The 21,508-nt window shown below is 42.2% G+C and overlaps 1 protein-coding gene across 1 annotated transcript in view; it reads right to left on the bottom strand.

Annotated features, from left to right (window-relative positions):
- The window catches only part of MICU1 (mitochondrial calcium uptake 1), a 124,458-nt gene extending 104,460 nt beyond the window's left edge, over nucleotides 1-19,998 (bottom strand). Inside the window, exons 1-2 of the mRNA XM_081189861.1 lie at nucleotides 19,834-19,998; nucleotides 3,309-3,495 (exon numbers count right to left, since the gene is read on the bottom strand). Of these exons, the coding sequence (XP_081045987.1) occupies nucleotides 3,309-3,495; nucleotides 19,834-19,994 (348 nt within the window). The 5' untranslated portion in view covers nucleotides 19,995-19,998. The remainder of the gene's footprint in view (nucleotides 1-3,308; nucleotides 3,496-19,833) is intronic.
- Between the last annotated feature and the right edge of the window lie 1,510 nt (nucleotides 19,999-21,508).

Raw genomic sequence — 21,508 nt, 5'->3', positions numbered from 1 at the left:
AAGACAGAAATTGTGCTCTGGTGGCACGGCAGCAGCAGGAGGCCCCATTAGCTAAAGTGGTGCTTCAGGTTAAGAACAGTTTCAGGTTAAGAACGGACCTCCAGAACGAATTAGGTTCTTACCCTGAGGTACCACTGTATGTTGGAGGCTGCCCAGAGTGGCAGTCAGAAGGGTGGGGTACAAGCAATAAATTATAATAATCATCATAAATATGAAAAATTCCCGAGAGCTAAGAGGACAGCAGAAACCCATCCATTGTGTTTCCTGAATATTACTTCACTGATATCTTTGTCCATTACCTAAATGAGAAGGAAAGCAATGAGTATGCAGCATACATTTTACTGGAAAAGCAACCATAGATGTTGCTGAACTAAAACTCCCGTCAGTTCTAGCAAGCATGGCCAGGGATGATGAAAGTCATAGTTTACCAATATCTAGAGAACCAACGGTTCTCCGCATCTGCCTTAGTGCAACTGTGTGCCCTAGAATCCACTGGAGTTCCATAACAGACCATGCAGAAAAGGCTTCTGAAAGGCTGAGGAGCTTGAAGAGAAAAATGGCTGCTAACTTAAAACCCACACAGCTTGTCCCATTTAAAAATGTTTCATTTGGCTTACAGAATCTTTAGGAAGACAATGCGCAAAGCCAAGAGAGGGGTGCCAGCAATCTGAAGTTCCATGCTGCACGGTAATGGCAGAGATAAGTTGACATTTATTTTCATTTGGCAGCTTCCTGCAGTGGTCTAATGGGTAACGGGGTTAAAGAAAGATGCTCTAACATCTCACCTTTTGGCAGTGCTCTGAGAGCACAACTGTTACTTCAAAATAAAGGGACCGTGGGCTACTCTGCTGGACCACGGAGGGCAACAGAAGGGGCACAATGCACAGCCACCATCTGTTGTGCTATTTTAACACTTGAAAAATAAACCTGAAACAAGATCCAACTCATAAGGGATATTTCAGTCTACAAAAAGGGACAGAAACTTGGCTTTGGGTATTTGTACCTTCCGCATCTGCAGCTCTTTCAGACAATCCAAAAAGGTTAACGTACAATCCGTTGCTTAATCAACAGAAGCCACCAGAGGCACAAGCAGACCTTGTTAAAATATATTCATGCTACAATTTTAATATCAAAACAAGAGTAATAGTTTATCACAGGATCACAGAGAAGAAAGGGTAGCTTAAAAAATAAGCACGATCAAGAGAAAAACATGACTTCCTTGACTTCCAACATCAATGGAACAGTTAGATCAGCACCATTTGTACCACCCAGACCAGAAATATTCCTCATTTTCAGACTCAAGGCTTACTTTAATCCTAACTTACAACACTGGAACCATTTTATTTATTTGACTGTATATACTGCTCTTTCTCTGACTGTCAGTTGATACTGGTAAAATGAATATTATGCGATGTACTGCTCCCATTTAGTATATATAATGGATCAAGACAGCTGTCTGCATTTTTGAGCTCTCCTTTTGTTGTGGCTACGGATTATTTGGGGGTGTTCCCTATAAGACTGCCATGATGAACTCCTCCACTTCAAAATTTACTACAGCCTCACCAGCTACAAGTTTATTAGTTCCTTTTACCATACTAATGATTTTAGTAATATGTTGTAGACAGCTCCATGGTCATTCAGGGCAGTCCAACTAAAGAAAAACTTTATCCCTCCCTACTACAGTTTTATTGACTTTATCCTGAGAATTGTGGAGAGAGAGGGAGAAAAAGAGATATGTTTAACATATCAAACCAATTTGGTATAGTTTCTTGAGATTTCCTTTCTTCATGCAGAATTTTTAACCAAAATGCAGTCATTCCAATAAATCAGGTATCAACAATTCACCTCCAAAATTTATTAAGAGAGAAGACTCCCCCAGCTAATTCTAGCTACTCAGATTTAGTGGCTAGGAAGGTTGCTCTTCTGGCAAATAAAAACAGAGAAACATGGATGTTTCAAAAGTGTTTTTGATTTTTAAGTATTTGTAAAAACCCAGCCATTTCTGATCACTGTATTTCAGCAAAATGGAAATCAAAAGTCCAGCAACTGTCAAAACAGAATAAAATAAAGGATTCCTCAGAGACAAATTCCCTTAACTAAAAAAGAGAAGTCTCATCATATTAACACCCATAGGGCAGTAACACTTGGAGGAGCTAATAACTTTTCCCAGACATTACAGAAAAGTCCTACTGCTGTATAGAACTATTTCCCCCCAAATGAATTACTACCCCTCACACCATTCATATTTCTTTTTACTGGTCATTAACCCTCAGTCACATCTGCACCTTTCCCTTCTCCTGGTGTCCGAAGACTCAAAAAACGTGGTTCACAACAAGTTGTCAGTCCCTGAGTTATTCGTACATGAGCAAGTCGCAAGGATTTATTAGACAAAAGAACTATTATATTCTCACTTCCTTCACTACCGAGTCGCACTCCAACATGCCTTGCGTGTCAGCTTTGATTTACTCAGCCATTTTTAATTGCCTTCTTTAATGGTATCAAGACAGAAATGTTTCCAAGTCCTAAAGCTTAAAACAGATTTCATCTCCCCGCAACCCTCCTTTTTAGGTATATCACAATCATAAAACAGTTTGCTGTCGATTGCTCCACATATAAATTCATTAGCCTACCAAGAATGCCAGGACACCCGAGAAGCTCTTCTGAATAGATAAAAGCACATATCCAAAGCACACATTCTCCCCTAGGATGAAATGAAAGAGCAAAGAGCCTTTGGATGTGTATCTCAAACAGCAACACACCACACAGAACCTAACTGCAGTTTATTTGCAATTGGGCAGAAGTACGTTCCGTTCAAAGACAAACACATCCATTAGTTCTTGGCCAATGGAACACCAGCTCACACCCGAGCTCTGGTTCAGACAAAATGCTAAACTAATTAGAATTACACCCAAACAAGGTCTGAAAGAAGCTCTTTGAATCCCAGCCATCATTTTCTATTGATCCAGAATCGTATAAACCACCAACAAATTGGTAGTGAGACAAATGGCACATAAAGCTTTCTATTAATGACTGCCTTAAGAATGTCGCAAGAAGAGACATGCAGAACAGACGCAGACCCGTGTCATTCCAGATGTGGTTGGTTTCTAACCTGCTATCAGTCTCAGCCAGTAAGACCAGCATGAAATGAGATGTGGTCTACCCTATCTGTAGGGCCATAGATCTCCTATCCCTGCTTTACATTTCTACACACACCTCAGCAACTGAAGGCCACAACAATTTCACACCTCTTGATGGTATAACTGACTGCAGTTTAATGAAGAATATTCCAGTGCAACAAGAATACATACCTTACGGTCCCGAAATCCAGACCTCTGCTTCTTCTTCTTCTCTTCGACTGGAGCATCTTCATCGCTTGACTCAACAGCTTTCCCATCATCACTTCCTTCATTCACTACTTCTTCTCTGTTCTTCATCTTCTCACCAGGCTCTGCCCTTATGTCATGTTTCACAGATGATGGTGCTTCTGCATGGGCTCTGAGAGAAAACAAGAAGGAAATGTGAAGCAGGAACGTCTGATCTTTTAAAATGCCTGTCAGATTGTATTTTTGAAAAGCTACAAATTCAACATGAACTTTGCAATTAGATCCTTCCGCAGAGAAAACCTTGTTCTAGGTACCCAACAAACATCTTCTGCATTTAAGGATTATTAGCCCGACATGCAACCCTTAAATAGGATTTCTTAGTGCAAGGTGGACCTAAAAGATCATAACCTGATCAGTGCCAGTACTAAAGGAGAAGATGTTGATTGCATTCAGACAATAGTCTATGGCTTCAAAAACCATGATTTTTAAAGCTAAAGCTAAGTATTACAGCTATGCGCTCCTCAGACCTCCACTCTTCCCATGCCAGCTTTGGCCTAGATCTCCATGCCAAAGTAGGTACACGGTGGGAGAACGGAGAAGCATGGCATTCAACTAAGGCTTTACAAATCATGGCTTATGAAGCAGTGGCTCAGCGTCCAATGTAGCGACTGAATAAAATCACTGGAAAGTCACTTCTTAACGAGCAACCTAATGATTTCCCCCCAAAACAACAGCACCCAATGCCAAGATTTTACACCCAATATCCACACACCAAGTATACCTTAAATGGCAGATACAAAACTTCCAAGGTCAGAAGCAATAAATAAACCTCACTATAAGTTTAAAATTCCCTGGCACGATGATTGAAAAAACACAATTCTACTGACCCCAGTGAATGGGAACTATTATACTGGTGCATAATCTCAACAGCATCCAACAGTCTCACTGAATGTCTTCAAAAGTGGTGGAATAAGTTTCAGAGCAGTTCTTTCATTCAACTGAAACAATATTTTATAACTGCCTACACAATGGGCATTTTCCGGACTGTGACTTCCATGGGAATGATGGAATTAGGTTGCTAGATGTAATAAACTTTTTTCTCTAGCCTCCTTTTCTTGGAGTTTCCAAATACCATACCCTTTGCTAGGGGAAAAGCAGACAGTGTATATCGTACAATAAATAGATGAATGCTGTATATTGTACAAGTCAAGATTTTTCAAAAATCATCTTTTAAAGGGAAATGCAGCGCAGTGTCTCTCTTTCTCGACTCCACCGAACCCAAGTAACTAAACTGTACTAAAATTACTTTATTCTGTTTTTTCCAGAATATTGACAGAGTCCACATTGTTAAGTGAATTTCACACTTGCTCATCTGCTCTACTATATGATGAAAGGGAGAGGGCACTAGTGCTTTCTCCCCAGAAAAATATTGATCAGAAAATGCTTCTCACACAAGCCCGAAAATTCTTTTAACTTCTCTACCCCAAAATAAACAAGCAGTTGAAGCAATAAAGGAAGGATCATAAAAATTGGTTTTGCCTTCAGAACTGCAGCGTTCACAACAAACAACCTGCTCAGCCTCCGCTCTGTTGATTTATTTTTGATCCCCAACAAGTGATGAACTGGGCTGCATTCCTTTCCTTTATGAAGCCGCAGAACTTGTAGTGCAAAGGATTGATCATAATGGTAACTGAAGCTCCCTGGCCATAAGCTATGAGACTGGAACCCAGATGCATGGCACAGGGAGTCTCTGCTTTGCAAACGCAATTCCTGATACCATCAGGAGGAGGAAAGTTAAGCGCTCACAGTTATTTCGCAGCACAATCCTATGGATGTCTATGCTGAAGAGTATGCCTGTGAAACTCCAACTTTCTATATTTTGGGGGAGCAAACAAGGACATTTATTACACTAAATAAACATGGCACTTTGTAGAGTAAGATGAGCAAGAAAGAAGATCCCTGTCCAGAAGCGCTTGCAATCTAAATTCCAACAGAAAGTAGGATGGGGCGGAGAAGAGGAGAAGAAAAAATAAAGGAGGAAAAATTTGTGAATTCAAGTTTAGTTTTGGGGAGAGGGGGCTTAAAGCCTTAAAGCCAAACCTTCATGGGAAGAGCGAGTCTTTTGGTACCACACTGGTGTTCTCGAAGGAAGCTTTATAGACAACCAATAGCAAGGGAATACAGTCATACCTCGGGTTAAAGTAGCTTTGGGTTGAGCGTTTTTGGGTTGTGCTCCGCAGCGACCCTGAAGTATGTGTAGACGCTCAAAATGACGTCATGTGCATGCGCAGATGTGGCGAATCGCAACCCGTGAAAGTGCAGACGTGGGTTGCGTTCGCTTCAGGATGCGAACGGGGCTCCGGAACGGATCCCGTTCACATCCAGAGGCACCACTGTATGGGTAGAGTCATTTATGGGTGCAGAATACAGGGCTAGGTAAGAAATGGGCATAGGGATTTTAAATAGGAGAGACATTCCTCAATATACTGTGCTATTTCCACAAATATTTGCGAGTTGCTAGATTTTCAAGTCTGACCTAGAATCAACTCCGATTTTTAGGGTATAGATGTACACATATCCACACACACACACACACACACACACACACAGTTTCCATTAAAATGCAACAGAGGGATCATGTGCTCTCAGTCTGAGAAATCACAAGGAAGCCATGAAGAACAAGACTGTCTCCCAGGAGTGATGGCCTCTCAAGTCCAGCTCTTCACACATATTTCCTCATTGCAAATATATGAATTTTAAACAGATTTAAGACCGGGGGAAACTAGGACATCTGCTTCAGGAGAGGAAAAACCCATACACCCATTTCTCTTCATGCTAGCTGCTGATCAACCTCTGACACGTAGTGTATGTGACAGACTTGAAAGCAGTAATAAATTAAAGCACTCTGCAGAACACTAGGGAAGTATTAAATCGCAAAGAAATGCTGCCAGCGTCCTTTAAACAAAGTCACCATTATGAATGCAAATTAACATACGCCTAGGTTATAATGATAAAACAGCAAAGCATCTACAATAATGTAAATCATAAAAATTTATGAAGCTTCTGCTGAGAAGTAGTGTTATTGGCTCATAAGGTGCTGGGCAAAGCGATATAGGAAAACCAGATTTACAGTGAAATCCTATTCATATCTCCTTGGAAGGAGCATTCCAACATGTTCCGAATGTGCAGCCTAAGTCTGCAATCTCATACCCAGTTTCCTGGGAGGAAGACCTACTGAATAGGACCTCCGTGCAAACATATGCAGCATAATGCAGTCAATCGCCTGCATGAATTTGTCCACACATCTGTTAGTACCAAAAAGAGACAACCTTTATTTTAAGAAAATTAATTATTTAGGAATCTAGGCAATTATATGAGTGTCGGGGATGGGGAGGGAAGCTTATATGAATGAGTTTGTTAAAAGAGTAATTCCACATATGTGGCTATCTCTACATTTTTAATACTCTTATAAAACCAACAAACTTGTAATTGAAAACATTGGGAACATTATGCAGCTAATAATCAATCTTCGATCTGCTTTGCAATACATCTCACATTATTGACTACCTACAAAATATGATTTATGCAGCCATATTGTCACTTCAGCAAACATGACCCAGAGCACTTGCTCTGGACTCCAACTTCACTACTGGGCATCGTTAATAATGACATGAAGACTTGCTATTGAACAGTTTTGGTCAGGGTATTCCAGTGTTTGGCTCGTTATCACATCAGCAGAAACAGTGAGAGACTCTATAATAGTACTTTCTACAGTCTCTATTTTTATCAGTCTTTTCCACTGGTGACAATAATAATGGAAGGTAAAGTACTGCAACCAGGTCATAAAGCTTATGCATCAGAAATTATGGCAATTATTGTCCCTGTATTGAAGTGGGAGGCCAAGAGATATTTGCTTATCTAAGGACAATTTCACTCAGGCTCAGGCAGAGGTGAGATGCAAATGGGGGCCTATCTGGTTCGCAACCAACTCTCTTAACCACATCTTCCTATCAGCCCCAAGGTAAGTTCATTAATAGGTATCCCCATAAAACGGGACAAGAACAATGAGCATTCAATCACCAGCCAGGCCTCTGTACTCTTTTTTTAATGAGGCTTTAATTTAATTTAATTTTCAAAAAGATCTACAGAAAAGGGTGAAGTGATCATGGAGGCTCATAGGAACCGTGCCAGGAGTTTTAAATAGGAATACGGTGCAGTTTCTGACTGATAGAGGATGTAAATTCTTCCTTGCACCAAAGTGATAAAAGCCCATTAGTGCATTAAAACATGAAAACTCTGTGTCCAAGAGGAAAGTGCTCATTCTTCAAATCCAAACAGAGCTGCACTTGCCAGGACAGTTTCAAAAAGCCGCACAAGGGGCCCAATTGCCTTGCAAATAGGCAAAACACAAGGGAAACTCACTGCTTCTCAATTGGGCTCATAAAAAGGACAAGTTGCTATTCAATTGTGTTTTGTCTTCTGCAGAATGCTGTACTCAGGCTGGCATGGAGGAAAAAAATCTAATATGTATTCTTGGGAGATATTCCACATGTCAAATCCACAACTGGGCAATATCTGTTTTAGCACTAAAGTGTCACAGTATTGTGAGAATCTACAGTTCGCTCTGAGAAATGAGAGCTGGCTGTGTAGCTCCTCTGGAGAACATTTACCACCACTGGGGAATGCTTTAAAATACAAATAGTATATAGTGTGCACCATGATTTCCTCTCCAGGTTTACTCTGTAGGACAACTTTTTCCACCCAGTGATATGTGTTTTTAGTTTAGCTCCTAGTCCAATAGGAGAATGAGAAAACAGTATTTTGAATCTGGAAATTGAAAAAGAGGGCAACCCACTACCACAATCTGTTTTCCTATCATTTATTGCCTTTGAAAATAGTTGGATCAGCCATCAGCAAGCCCTCTGCATACTGACTTCTCTGATGATGTACAAATCTAGGAACCTCTGAATATCAGCTTGATGGGAAAGAACAGTTGCTGGGCTATTGTGCTCTTGAGGTTCCCAGAGGCATCTGGCTGGTCACTGCAGGAAACAGAATCTGGACTACACAAACCTTTGTTCTAATCTAGCAGATCTCTGATGTTCTTGTACGACAGAAACCCTGCAAGATGCCATATATGCAAGGGCATATCAGAATTTCTATGCACATACAATCTCACCTAGTTCATTTGGGACACTGTGGGGCTCCTATTTGATCTTTCTCTTGCCCCACAATAACTAAAAGGGAAGTTCAAACCATTACTAGAATCATTTTGGGGATCTAATTTGGTCCATATCCACTCATTGCTTCATACTCTGCCTGAGGTTCTACTATTCTACTTCTCTCAGTATGTTGCTTTGCGAGGATTTGGCCCCGAAAAGAAATCAATAAGAAACAGGAATGAATTGATCTCCTTACTGATGCTTCCAAGAGACCACAGAGTTTCCCTGAATACAAAAGTCTACAGTATTAAATAAGACCCTTGAATTCTGAAACTCTCTTCCCAAGAGCACTTTCCAAATAGAGACCACAGGCATTCCTTAGCATTCATCTTTCCACCACCAGTCCTTTGTCCAGGCCCACTCACTGGTGTCAAGAGATTCGGAGGACATCTCTGAGTAGCCCCCACCTGCTCCTCACTGGGATTGCCCATTCACTTGAGGTGGGAACTGGAATATATTTCTAATCTACTCCTAGTAGAGACAACTATGTAGGGGATAGGGATGAAGTAATTGAATTCCTGCCTGTGTACATAGAAGATGACTGAAACATAATTTATATGAAATGGGGATGGCAAGGCCACTTTGCCAAGTATGCTGGATTTTCAGAGATATATGCTCAGACTAAGGCATTTCCCAAAAGATTAGTATCTGTATCATATAACTGTACACTGTACCATATAAAACTGTACCATATAAAACATATAAAACTGTACCATATAAAACTTCTGCTCATTAGGCATTTTTAAACTGTTTCCTGCTGACGAAGACATGCTAATACAGAGCTAGCTGATGATGGGTCTAAAGTACATATACCAGGAAGTTAAGAGCTTAGCTAGTTAATTTGAGCAATAAAATCATCCTTTACTCACTTTGAACCACAATATTATCCCCAGAAAACAGTCATTATGCTGTTACCTCTGCTCTGCTGTCCCCCGTTTGCAAACATACATTTTTCAAAGCTCATCAGCTACCATTGGTATTGACTTTTTATGAGGTACACGTTTGGACCATGATAACTAACATAGCATTACAGAATTATATAGAACAGATTTCATTAGCAATTGTGGAATTAGAATTGCAAACTGGTGTGCCACCTAGTAACTTTAAAACCTGTACTTTGAGGGTGAAGATGAGAACCACCTATTCTCCATTAATATTTTTATGTTGTTTTTAGTTTGTGGATTTAAGTTCTTATACAGCAACTAAACACTTTAAATTATGAGTTTCAGTCCCTAATTTCTTCTGTGAGGTACCAAAAACTTGCTGTGCAAATTTTTCCATCCAAGGGATATCACAGCGTACCTTCCTATGAGATCTGGAGGTGATACAGAATTCTATTATAAGGACTCTTTTCCATGTGCAAAGCAAACAAGTGGAAATTGGGGCAGTATTCTTGCTCCATCAGCACAAGGACTTATGCTTGTACAAGAAAACTCCCCCCCTCCTCCCCTCTGCACCCCCTAAACATGTTCTAGGGTTCCAACAACCCTCCAGAGCAGTTTTAGGAAGAACTCAGGCCCGCACAGTGAGAGGAGGAAAAGAAAAGTTCTGTTGTGCAAGTGGAAATCCTTGTGGTGACAGAACAGGTTAGCTGGTTAAGTCCTGTCCTTCTAAGCAACTTTAACCTATGTTGCCCAGAATCAAAACTTATCATACAGGATTAAAACATGTTCTGAACCTGAAAACCTGTTTTACCCACCTGCCTGTATAACTGGGTTGGTACACATACATGGCAAACTAAGGTTTACTCTTACCTGAGCAAGCCTTTGGCTTGTATGCTCTGTTGTTCCCTAAATGCTGCACCTATCCTGCTCAAGCCAAAAGGTGACACTACATCTGGCAAAATCTGGTTTGCTCTTGTCCACCCAAAACAGAATAGGAAACCACATTCAAATCATGGTTTCCAAGTCTGGCTCGGAAGGCAAGTGCAAGCCATTGTTTGCTCACTAAGATGTAGCACAAACAAACAAAAATAAAAGAATAAGAGCACAGGAGGAATGGGACCACATGCGCCCAAGGTCCACACAAGTAACACCAAATTCACAGTGAACCAGTTATATATATGTGACAGCTCTGACCAGTGAATCAATCTGCAGGATTTCAAAGTAAAGGAGTTAGAACTTAGGACAGTAAACAAGAAGAGGAAGAGTGTGCCTTGCCTATAGGAACACACTTCCTAAAGTAAGGCAGAAACAGCAGAACCCCAGTTGACTTTCAAGTACTATAGCAGGATTTTCTGTTTCTTCCCAATCTAGATTCATCTCCTACTTGCAAATGTACAACAGTGCCACACAGCTCATTAGTCACCACCTGGATGCACAAAAACAACCTTGCTTTTAACACGGCATGTTAAATTATGCAATTATGCCACTGCCTTAAATGCCTCTGCAGTTGCACTGAAGAGCCTTGCTCACACACCTACACAATAATTAGTGATGTCAGAGCAAGACCGTAAACAAATTTGCCCAAGTCTGTTTGACTGAAAGCCACAGGCAGCCTAGGGATTTCCTCCTTGCCTCTCTCAAAGTACATTCGGGTTTTCAAGGGGAGAGCCTAGGTCACAAGAGTACCCAACAGTGTGTTGGGAAAGACACACACATTTTTCTGTAATGGGCCACATTCCCCTAAGGGTAATCTGTTGGGAGCCCCATGTTTCTATCTATCACTTCCTTCTCTCCCTCCTTCCCTCCTTCTCTCTTCCTTCTCACCCAGTTGCAGGAGAGGTGGCTCAGTCTGAACTGATCCCTGTTGAAATTAGGCAGAGGGTTGCATATGTGCCTAGGGCCATATTTTGCCCAACTCTACAATAGTGGGATTAATGCAATGTAACAGTGCGATTACTATAATGAAGGTGTGGGGAACTTTTTCCAGCCCGAGGTCTTCACTCTCTTGTGGGCAACTTTCCAGGAGCTGTGTGTCAGTGATGGGCAGGGCCAGGATGAGCAAAACAACTGCCGGGACTCCTACCTTTGTATGCTTAGCTACATTCCAGTCGCACCAAAGCTGGAGGCCACACACACCAGGCACACCCTCTTCTATCCAGGAAAGTAAGACACATGTCAGGCAGGCAAAAGCATGTGAGGAGGGTGAAGAAAAATATATATATAAAGGGCTAAACAGGAAGGCTTGGAAAGCTGCATTTCACCTATGGAGCAGTGGTTCCTCATCAGTCCACTTTCTGTATATAAAAGAGAGTAAGTCCTAGCTAAGATGGAGATTCTGAAACACAGAACAATATCTAATAATAATAAAAAGATCTGAGCTTGTGGGGTGAAGGAGAAAGAATAGCAGAGTTCATCACCTGGTCCTAAGAGGGACAACAGATCAGTAGTAGAGCAATTATGTGCAGGCAGAAGATTTCAGGTTCAATCCATGGCATTGCCAATGAAAAGGATCCCTGGTAGCAAGGCAGGGTAAGACTTCCACTGATACCTTATAAAACTTCTACCGGTTGGAATATACAGTACTCCATCCACAAGGAAGGGCTAAATTTCAGTAACAGAGCATCTGCTTTTGATACAGCCTTCTGGGTCAATAACCAGCAACTCCAGGTATGACTGGGTGAAAATCCTGTATGAAATCTGGGAGAGCTGCTGCCAGACAATACTCAGTTTGGACCACTAGACAGACCCAGGGTCTCAAGTAATCATGCAACAACTTCACAGAATGCCATGCAAAATTTATATAAATATTAGCCAAGCATTTCAACATGCACACAAAACTGCCATCCTGTAAGAACTCTATAAAAGTGAAAATTTGGGGGAGCAAATTTTCACAAATCCTGGAGAACTGAAGTATGTAAACTACCCAAGTATAATAATAATAATAATAATAATAATAATAATAATAATAATAATAATAATAATGAACTTTATTTATATCCCGCCCTCCCCAGCCGAAGCCGGGCTCAGGGCGGCTAACAACAATAAAACAGTACAACAGTACAACACAACACAACACTCTAAAATCATTCATTATAAAATTAATTCAAATCAAACCAATGGCAATGGCAACCATTGGGCCAGCATAACAACATATTTGCTTTGACAAAGACAGAAAGAGGAACAGTCCTGCAATGAATGGTAAGCAAAGCATTATCTAATATCATGTTATTCAAATCAGCAGCTTCTCCCAGCAATAGTAAATGGTAGAGAATTGTAGGAACTGCTTTGCTCAGCCCTCACACTCACTCAAATTGTGACATATACCAACACAGAAGGACTGGATTTAAACATCTACACTATGCAAATCATAAGACTTTAAAATATGATGGTGAAGGAACCTTTCCCTGCCTCCCAAACAGGAAAAAAATGCAAGAAATATTGTGGGGAGGAAAACCCATCTGCCATAAATCTGGCATAAACTGATGGGCTCTTTGTAGCAGAAACTGAGATGGAAAATGCCTCAGTTAAAGAGGAAGGACAGTGGTATTTTCTAGGAGGAGGAGGAGGAGGAATGGAGGTGGAGAAGAGTCAGATTTTCCAAACAGAGAGAATATTTACTAAACCTTCTGCTCTACTATGAAAATCATTCAGACCAAGACCCAGTCAGATGTAACAGTCACCATCTCTTAACCAGAACCAGGAGAGAGTTCCTTTCTTTCCTCCAACAGATAGATTATCTTCTTCTTTTACTCCCCTCAACCTAGGATTTTTCTTCCTGTCTCCCTTTTGACACTAAATCATAGTATATATGTACTGATGTTAATTCTACTCATAGGTAACCACAGTTTGAAGGAGGTTTTCACATTTTGGTTAGTGCAGGTGCCCCCTTAAAACCAAAAACAAAAAAGGAGGGGAGAAGCCGTGCATTAGAGGAGAAGAGGGGGAGAATCTCATCATACCCTGTTCTCCTAGCTACACAGTTCAAAGAGCAGGTGCATTGCACCCACACCAAACCAATGTCATTGATAACTTTTCACTACAAGATTATCACTGGCCTCGCTGTACATTATCCTCACACACAGCCAGGCAAGGAAAGTGTCTGCAAAAGCCGTGCAGTTACTCATGATATAGTTATAGGTTATTTCCTGGATTATTCTGGACAAATACAATTAACCTCACATGGCCAGATACACAACACAATTAAATGCAGGCAGCGGTAGATAGCCAATTGTTTTGGAAAAACAGATGCTACTGATGCCCGCTAGTGGACCAGATGTAAATCATGCTATGCTTGCGCATGTGTTGCAAGCAGACGTTATAATTTTAAGAACTGTACAGATAAGAGCAATATAGGGATCCTTACTTTGAAAAAGCCTATAAATTCAACTCCCCAGTTGCGTAATAAAAATCTAATAAAGCCACCAAAGAAACAAATTAGCCAGTTTCCTGGAGGCTGCATGCAGATGTTCGGAGGCAACGCAGCTGAGATAGATGCCAGCCATCTGCAGAATGCACAACGATTGGATGCCAATGCTAAAATGAGTTGCAAATACTCAAGATTTACTGAAATCAATGCATCGTAGGGGTGTGCAACTGTTTGATTGCAGCTCTCGCATATTTGTTATGCTTTGATCAATCTGGAGTTTTTGTTTACGAGCCTTTCAATCACTCTGCTTCCAGCTTCCCTTGGCAACTGGCAGCAGCATACTGTTTACTTTTAATAGGCAGAAGACGTATTTGCCACACAGGCTTCAAAGGGACACAGTGCCAGCCGATTCATAGTGGAATGTCTTTAGCAAGCCAAGATCATAAGCATATTTTCCGACAGGTCAGAGTGCAACAAGCTTGATTTTATCCTCACAATTCACAACAGCAAAAGCAGCAGGCTGAATTGAGGCAAGAGGAAAACTCCTCTGGTTTGGAAGATACAGGTAAGGAAGGAGGTCAAAGAGGAAAATAGGGATTAATTGATTTCATGAGCAAATCTCCAGGTTTGATGCATTATGTAGCATTAAGCCTTCTGGAGGGATCAGCATTTAGTACCACTGAGTTTCTTAGCATGATTGTGGTTCCCTAAACAGGATTTACCAACAGCCACCAGTTTAGAAGTTGTTTCCCATGTTATCCACCAGAGGGTGCCCATGCTGCTCTAGAAAAACCAACCGACAGAATTAAAAATGATGTTTAAGTTCCTGAGTTTGTAGTTCAAAGAAAATTCATTTGCCACTAATACATGGGGCATGGACATTTTCATCTTAGAATTACTTGCAGCAGTTTCCTTGCTTCAGGTGAAGAAACTGGCGTGGCACAATTACTACACCTCAAAGCATACTTCATTCTAATAATAAAACACCAATTATGCTACTGATATCCGAATGAGTCATTAAAGCATGCACAGCCATAAATATTCAAATGTGCCTAATAAAATCCCTCTGCCTGACAAGCAATTCCTATCTGTTGAGTCGGATGCAATTGTGCCACACGGTGAGAGGACTTTTTATTTTCCTGTGGCAATGTATGAGTAAGTCTCTTGCCCTCAGCTATTCAACAGAAATAAGGGAAGCTAAGTTACTAACATGACTTTAGGACTTTAGACTTTAGGATGTCCTCCAATCCTCTTTGAACCCAGAGCTCCAGGAAGAACCTATACACCAACACTTGAACCACCTATACAGATTATTTAGTCTTATCAGCTTTCTATTTAATTTGGGGAAAGAGAAAGAATATTTACTCAAAGTTTACACTTGCAGCAACTCTGAGGAAGCTCCACATTACTAGCTCAGGGCAAGTAAATTGGACAGGATTCTGCAGGCGCAGAATAATATTAGTAAACTAGAGACAACCATCAACTGTATCTGGAAAATAACCATACGAGGGACCAGCTCACACACATCAGCTTTTGAAGGGAAGATAAGTGCCTGTGACCCAGGCTTGCAAATAGCCACTGGCCTGGGTCACTTGTGATGAGCAGGACTCACTTCCAGGGTGCTCTCAGGTCATCTACACACCCCAAGTGTACACATGGCTGGGAAAGTCAGAAATGTTTGTGGGCTACTGAAAATGGCTTTAAAAGGCTGCTAATAAAGTGTATGGTGGACATATTCTGAGCAGTAACGATCAACTACAACATCCAACTATATGTCCACCAAATGCCTCCCTATGCCTCCCCCATGCTGTTCACTAAGAAGAACACAACTGTCAGGCAGATGCCTACCGGGCATGCAACATATGCATTAATATTCAAAACAAGGCTTGGAGGAGTGAATGAGTGTGTTACAGAAAATCTAGCCCAGAGAGAACAGAGAACAAGCCTTCCTTAGTCACTGCTTGAAAATCTCAAGAAGCCCTAACACTTAATGAAGTCTTCTTCCAGCCCAGTAGTATTGGAGATGGGAATTGAAGAAAAACTGCAGCTGTAGACATGGAACTGAGGCAAGGATAAATGCCTTCTAGCAATGAACAAGCTAGATGCAAGATTAGTATGCCTGTCAATGTTCAAGAGCCTTAATTTCCATTTATAGAAAAAATTGCCCTCCACTGTAAAGTTTAATTGCTCTCACCTCAGCCTCATATAGCAGAGATAATAACCGGCTTTCATTCTTATAAAAGTAGATCTCTCAATATCCATGTTCCTAGGTTACCTCTATTGCCATTATGAAACCTTAAGGGTGGGTGGGGGGAGTCCGCTCTGAAACTGCATCATGTAACCTCTACAGATGTATTTCCATTCGTGAAAGACAACTCGCATTTCAGCCAACCAGAATGCTAGAAATGTTTTCCCTAGATGGGTTAAGAACTGCAAGTGTCATTTTGTCAGCAACTTCTATTGCCCATCAACAGACTCTGTATTTGCAGCTAGTAATGACTAGGCACCTTTACCACAGATATGACAATTGCCTAGGCAGAAAGCTGTCTGGGAAGAACTTCTAAAAGCATCACATCTTAACTTTAGCCTTGCCAAGCTCCTGTCCCACAGCTTCCCCTCCTAGAAAACCTTGTTAAACTACAACTGGGAAAACATTATTGTTTAGCCTGGTGCAGAAAAGACTTTTGACTCAAGCACTGCATAGAAAACCATGCCCAATCTTTCTATGCCAGGGGAGAGGAATGTTTTTCAGCCGCAGGGCTACATTTCTTTCTGGGCAACCTTCCAAGGGCCACATGCCAGGAGTGGGTGAGGCTAAAAGCAAAAATGGGGCAACAAATGTAAGTTTTACCTTTGTATAGTAGGCTTGTTTTAATGTGTGTGTGCGCACGCACACACACACACACACAGAGCTTTCCACCTTCCAACCAGACAAAAAAAGGCATTATCTGACTCCAAGGACACAGTCCACCCAGGAGAAAGCATTCACTGTGTGAAGCAGGGCCAATGAAGGATGCAGCCTAGGAAGAGTTCTAGGAAGATAGACAGAGAGGCATTTGACCCCCAGGCCTGAAGTTCCCCACCACTGCTCTGTGTGATCTGGAGACAGAGTCAGGGGCTGCAGAGGCCCCAGGTGGGGAGCTGGGTCAGAGCAAAGAGCTGACTGTGGAAGATAGCGGGACCATTGCACCTGAGGCAGTTGGATAGGAACCTACCAGACCACCTGGGCTCATAGGGCCAGAACCTGGATTCTCACAGAAGGACCAGATAACTCCCAAAACGTACCACCACTCTGGCAGCACTGGAAGCTGTGGAAAAAAGCAGGAGTGCCCATCTTCAGGGCCAGAGGGCTGGCCCTTGAGGCTCTGAAGTTCTCTCAACGGGAAGCAGGCTGGAGACAGAGGTATAAAAGGCCTCAGCCCGGTCTCAAGCTTTGTTGCAGCCAGCTGCTCACTCGGAGCTGTCCGTGGTCCAGCACCCTTCCTGCTTTCTCCAATGGGTTCCAGCACAGGACCAGAATCCAACACTGCCGTTGGTCTTCCAGCTGGAAGATCACGGCCTGACCTAAGGTGAACTGCAACAGTAACACTACAACCAGCATACAGTAGCAAAGAGAATGTGTTCCACCTTGGAGAAAGTCCCTGGCTCAAGTCTCACTTGTGCCATGTGCTTACGGAAGACCACTGCAGTCTAAGCCTCAGCCTGCGTGCCCCACCATAAGAACACAGAGTTCATAATAGTGGCCTACCTTCTAAGGTAGCAGTAAAGACTATTGAGAATGATTGGGTAGCATGTTGAGGATTTGGGGGAAAGGACTAGATGTAGTACCGTATTTTTTGCACCATAACACTCACTTTTTTCCTACTAAAAAGTAAGGGGAAATGTCTGTGCGTGTTATGGAGGGAATGCCTACGGGTGGCATGCCTACGGATTTTCCTCCTCTAAAAACTACGTGCGTGTTATGGTCGGGTGCGTGTTATAGAGCGAAAAATACGGTATTTCTTGAGCTGCCATGCAGTCAGCTCATGCAGATTTTAAAAGCTGAATCCATGTATCTTTACAGCAGATCCATGGCACAGTTAATTTGCAAAAGGGTGTTTGGCAACAAGTTTTGAAATCACAAAGTCAGGCACCTATACTGTGCTTTATCCTCGGGATTAGTTAGAGAGCACAAATGTTGATGCGTGAGGATGCCCATGCAGCTGAAGTTAATTTCTATTGTGAACACACTTTCTGATCCAGATTCACAAGCAATACTAATCCCTGGGAAACCAAGAGGAAGGAAGAAATACACACCACACCAAGGTAGTTAAAAGAAGTGTTTTCCCCAAGAAGCCATTAGTGTTGCTGTAGAAAAGCCCACAGAGCCAATACATCTTCAGGCACAAACGGAGGGCCCCCCTGCAGTGGACAAGGATTACTATAATGGGCCTTCTCATTGAACTCTTGATTAAGTGCCACAGCTCTAGAAATAGACTACTCAAGGTTAACTGGAATATTGGAAGCCACACACTCCTTAGTGTCACATATCATCACAGTCTGTGCAACGCAAGGGATGTTTTTGGGGGGAAAGAAGCAAAACTACTATCCTCCCACCCCTGAGGAGGTTGCAGTTTTGCAGCACAGCAAGGATTCATATACCAATGAAAGCATATTTGCTTAATTGAAAGAAAACAAGCACTGCGTTATATTGCCTCTGCAGCGGGTGAACTTCCCTGATAGAATATTTATACAAAGCCTCACTTTGAATTAGTTACTGTTCCCAATTAGAAGGATCCCCCTCCGGAAGTTTACATAACCTTGAGAGGCTTCTGACTTTACCTTCAGGTGTTTAAACAAGTGCTTGAGAATTCCTTTTCTTTATTCCCATTTCTATTAGATCTGCCTCTGTCCTATCATGACCCCTAACATAGACAAGGAAGGTCCTCTTAATGTTAACATGAATCAGGACCACAAGAGATTTCGTATAGGCTGCTCAACTGTGGAATTCCCTTCCCTTAGAGTCAAAATCCAAGGTCCCTGAGGCTGCAATCCTAAGCATAGTTAGGAAATCCCAGTGAACCGAGCAAGGCTTGCTTCTGTGTATACAGTAGTACCTCGGGTTACAGACGCTTCAGGTTACAAACTCCACTAACCCAGAAATAGTACCTTGGGTTAAGAACTTTGCTTCAGGATGAGAACAGAAATTGTGCAGCGGTGGCAAAGTGGCAGCGGGAGGCCCCATTAGCTAAAGTGGTACCTCAGGTTAAGAACAGTTTCAGGTTAAGAACGGACCTCCAGAACGAATTAAGTTCTTAACCAGAGGTACCACTGTACGTGCTTAGGATTGAACCCAGAGTCTTCCAAAAGAATGAAATGAAACTGGCTTTTTTGACCAGGGTAAGAGGTGTGTTTAAATATGATAAATATGATAAATTCCAAGTGGATTACAGCAAAGAGAAAGTGAGGGGCAGTGAAAAAGCACCTTAGTCCTTTCCAAACCTCAAATAAAGGGCCACATCTTCCCCTACCACTGCCAGAAACATCATTTTCTCCACAACTTTTCTCTAAGTTAGAAACTGGGACTAGGTAGCATCTCTGCAGGCAGGGAAGCATATTTGGTTTGAAGATGTCTCTGTGGCATTAACAATAAGCAAATTGTTTCCCAGTCAAGTTGCAGAAGGAGCTATTTCCAAGAAAAACCAGCAACTGTACTTAGTCACTATGCAGGTCAGAGCCAACATGCTGCTTCAAGTGGTTTCAGAATACTATACAACAGGATAAGAAAATGCCCTTAAAACCATTCAAGCATATTTGACGAGAGCTTCCTTTGGCTTGCCCAACTCATTGACGAAAATACACTGGACATAAAGAAGTGGTTGAAAGATTTGCACTTCAGGTATGTAGCCCGTATTATCAGTGCTGTTCTGCACATGGGACAAGATTTGTTCAAAATCAGCTTAATGGCCACTACAAACAGTAATTTGTTATCAAAGCAACAGCCTGAAGTTTAGTTTTGAAAGTCAAAGAGAGCTGCAATGGCAGTTCAAAGCACTTACCTTTTCCAAAGAAGTCCAGCGCTTGCCGTTACAGCTGTTGTCCCTACAAAAGCCACCATCATGAGCCTACGCCGGCCATGGAGGGAATGCGCTGTTCCATAGTGACGTCTAGAAATGGCAGCTAAACCTGCTGCGGCAGGGAGAAGGCGGAAGCGCAACATCCTGGGGAGAAAAGCAAAGAGTGCGATGAGGAGGGCACCACGGTGAGAGCGGAATATTTGCATTATAACTGTCCAATCGGGTGTCCTTCGGGGGACAGGGAACCACATGCACGTGCAGCCACTAAGTTCAGGAGTGGGGAACCTGTAATCCTCTAGATATTTCTTCGTTTCAACTTCCATCAGCCCAGCCAGCATGGCCAAATGTCAGGGATGATGGGTGTTGCAGTCCAACAGCATGTAGCGGGCCACCACCTGCGCTAGGTCGTAAACAGGCCAAAATGTGGAAGCTGAACTGCAAGTCTTAACAGCAGAAGGCAAGGGTTGGATGGAAAACTGGGGGAGATCCAGAAGAGGAGGGAATCCTGCAGCAAAACCAGTCAGAGACTGAGGTCTGGGACACAGATCCCATCTAAAAGATGGGGGCTCGATTGAGGATGTAGGCAATGCTGCTCCAAAGGATAATGCTGACAAGCAAGGAGAGGAGGAGTAGGAAGGTAGACGGACAAGCATCTCCACATGGGGCAAGGCCAAGAAGCCACAGAAAGGCTAGATCCTACTAACACAGAACCTGGACCTGGAAGCATGAATGGGCAGGCAGGACAGCACGGCTTCTATAGCCTCTATAGCCTCAGAGAGGGGAAGCCAGTGGTTCACAGCCTAAGAGGATCCCAGCTTGAATCCTAGCATTATGAATTCTTAGCCTACATTGCACAGGTGCTGGCTGCAGCATCTGCTATGAAGTCAGAAAGTCTGACCCTAATCTAGTGGCACACATTTCTGTCTAGCACTCGTGTCAGGACCCTGCTATTACAATGGTGAATCATCAAGCACTTCAGAAGGCAGGCAGAGGTACTTTTCAAACAGTTCTATCTCCCAAGATGGAGAGACAAGACCCCAGTGTGCAATTATCAAGTCTTTGTTAAGCCTCCAGGCCTCAGGAGCTCACAGCCACAACAAATGATGACTTTTGAAAATTCCACGGTGCATGTTTTGACTCTCAAAGCACACTTATTTTCATTTTGCGTATTACATCTTTTCAAAGCATAAAAGCAGATCATTTTGCCTAAGTTTCAGTTCTAGGTAAGGTGTGTGGGGGAGAGGACAGCAGTTCAGTTGAGGCGGCCTGTCTAAAGAGTGTAAAAAACTAAATTTGGCTACTACTCTCTATTGGGATTCAACTGTAATTAAGACTTTCCTTTTAGAAAAGCTCATCTTTTATAACCAACAAAAATTAACCCAATGGCCAGATGCACTGGAAAGCTGGCTATTGACCTAAGTGGTATTTAAACATGAAATCTTTAAAGTGGAAACATCGTTTCCAAGCACAATCAACAATCTATTTAAGAGGCACCTGTGGGAACTGCAAAAATGGAAACAGTTGAAATAATAATGACTCCGGTATGTAAGTACCTTTACTATGAGGCATGGTGTTTCCATCTTACTGAATACCCATAGGTGCCAGACTTTTAAATAGCAAACCCACCATCCTAATGGACATGGTTTACTGAAATTCT

The sequence above is a fragment of the Podarcis bocagei genome (assembly GCF_964188305.1).
Source record: "Podarcis bocagei genome assembly, chromosome: 4".
NCBI lineage: Eukaryota > Metazoa > Chordata > Lepidosauria > Squamata > Lacertidae > Podarcis > Podarcis bocagei.
This window is presented reverse-complemented; position numbering and strand designations above follow the sequence as displayed.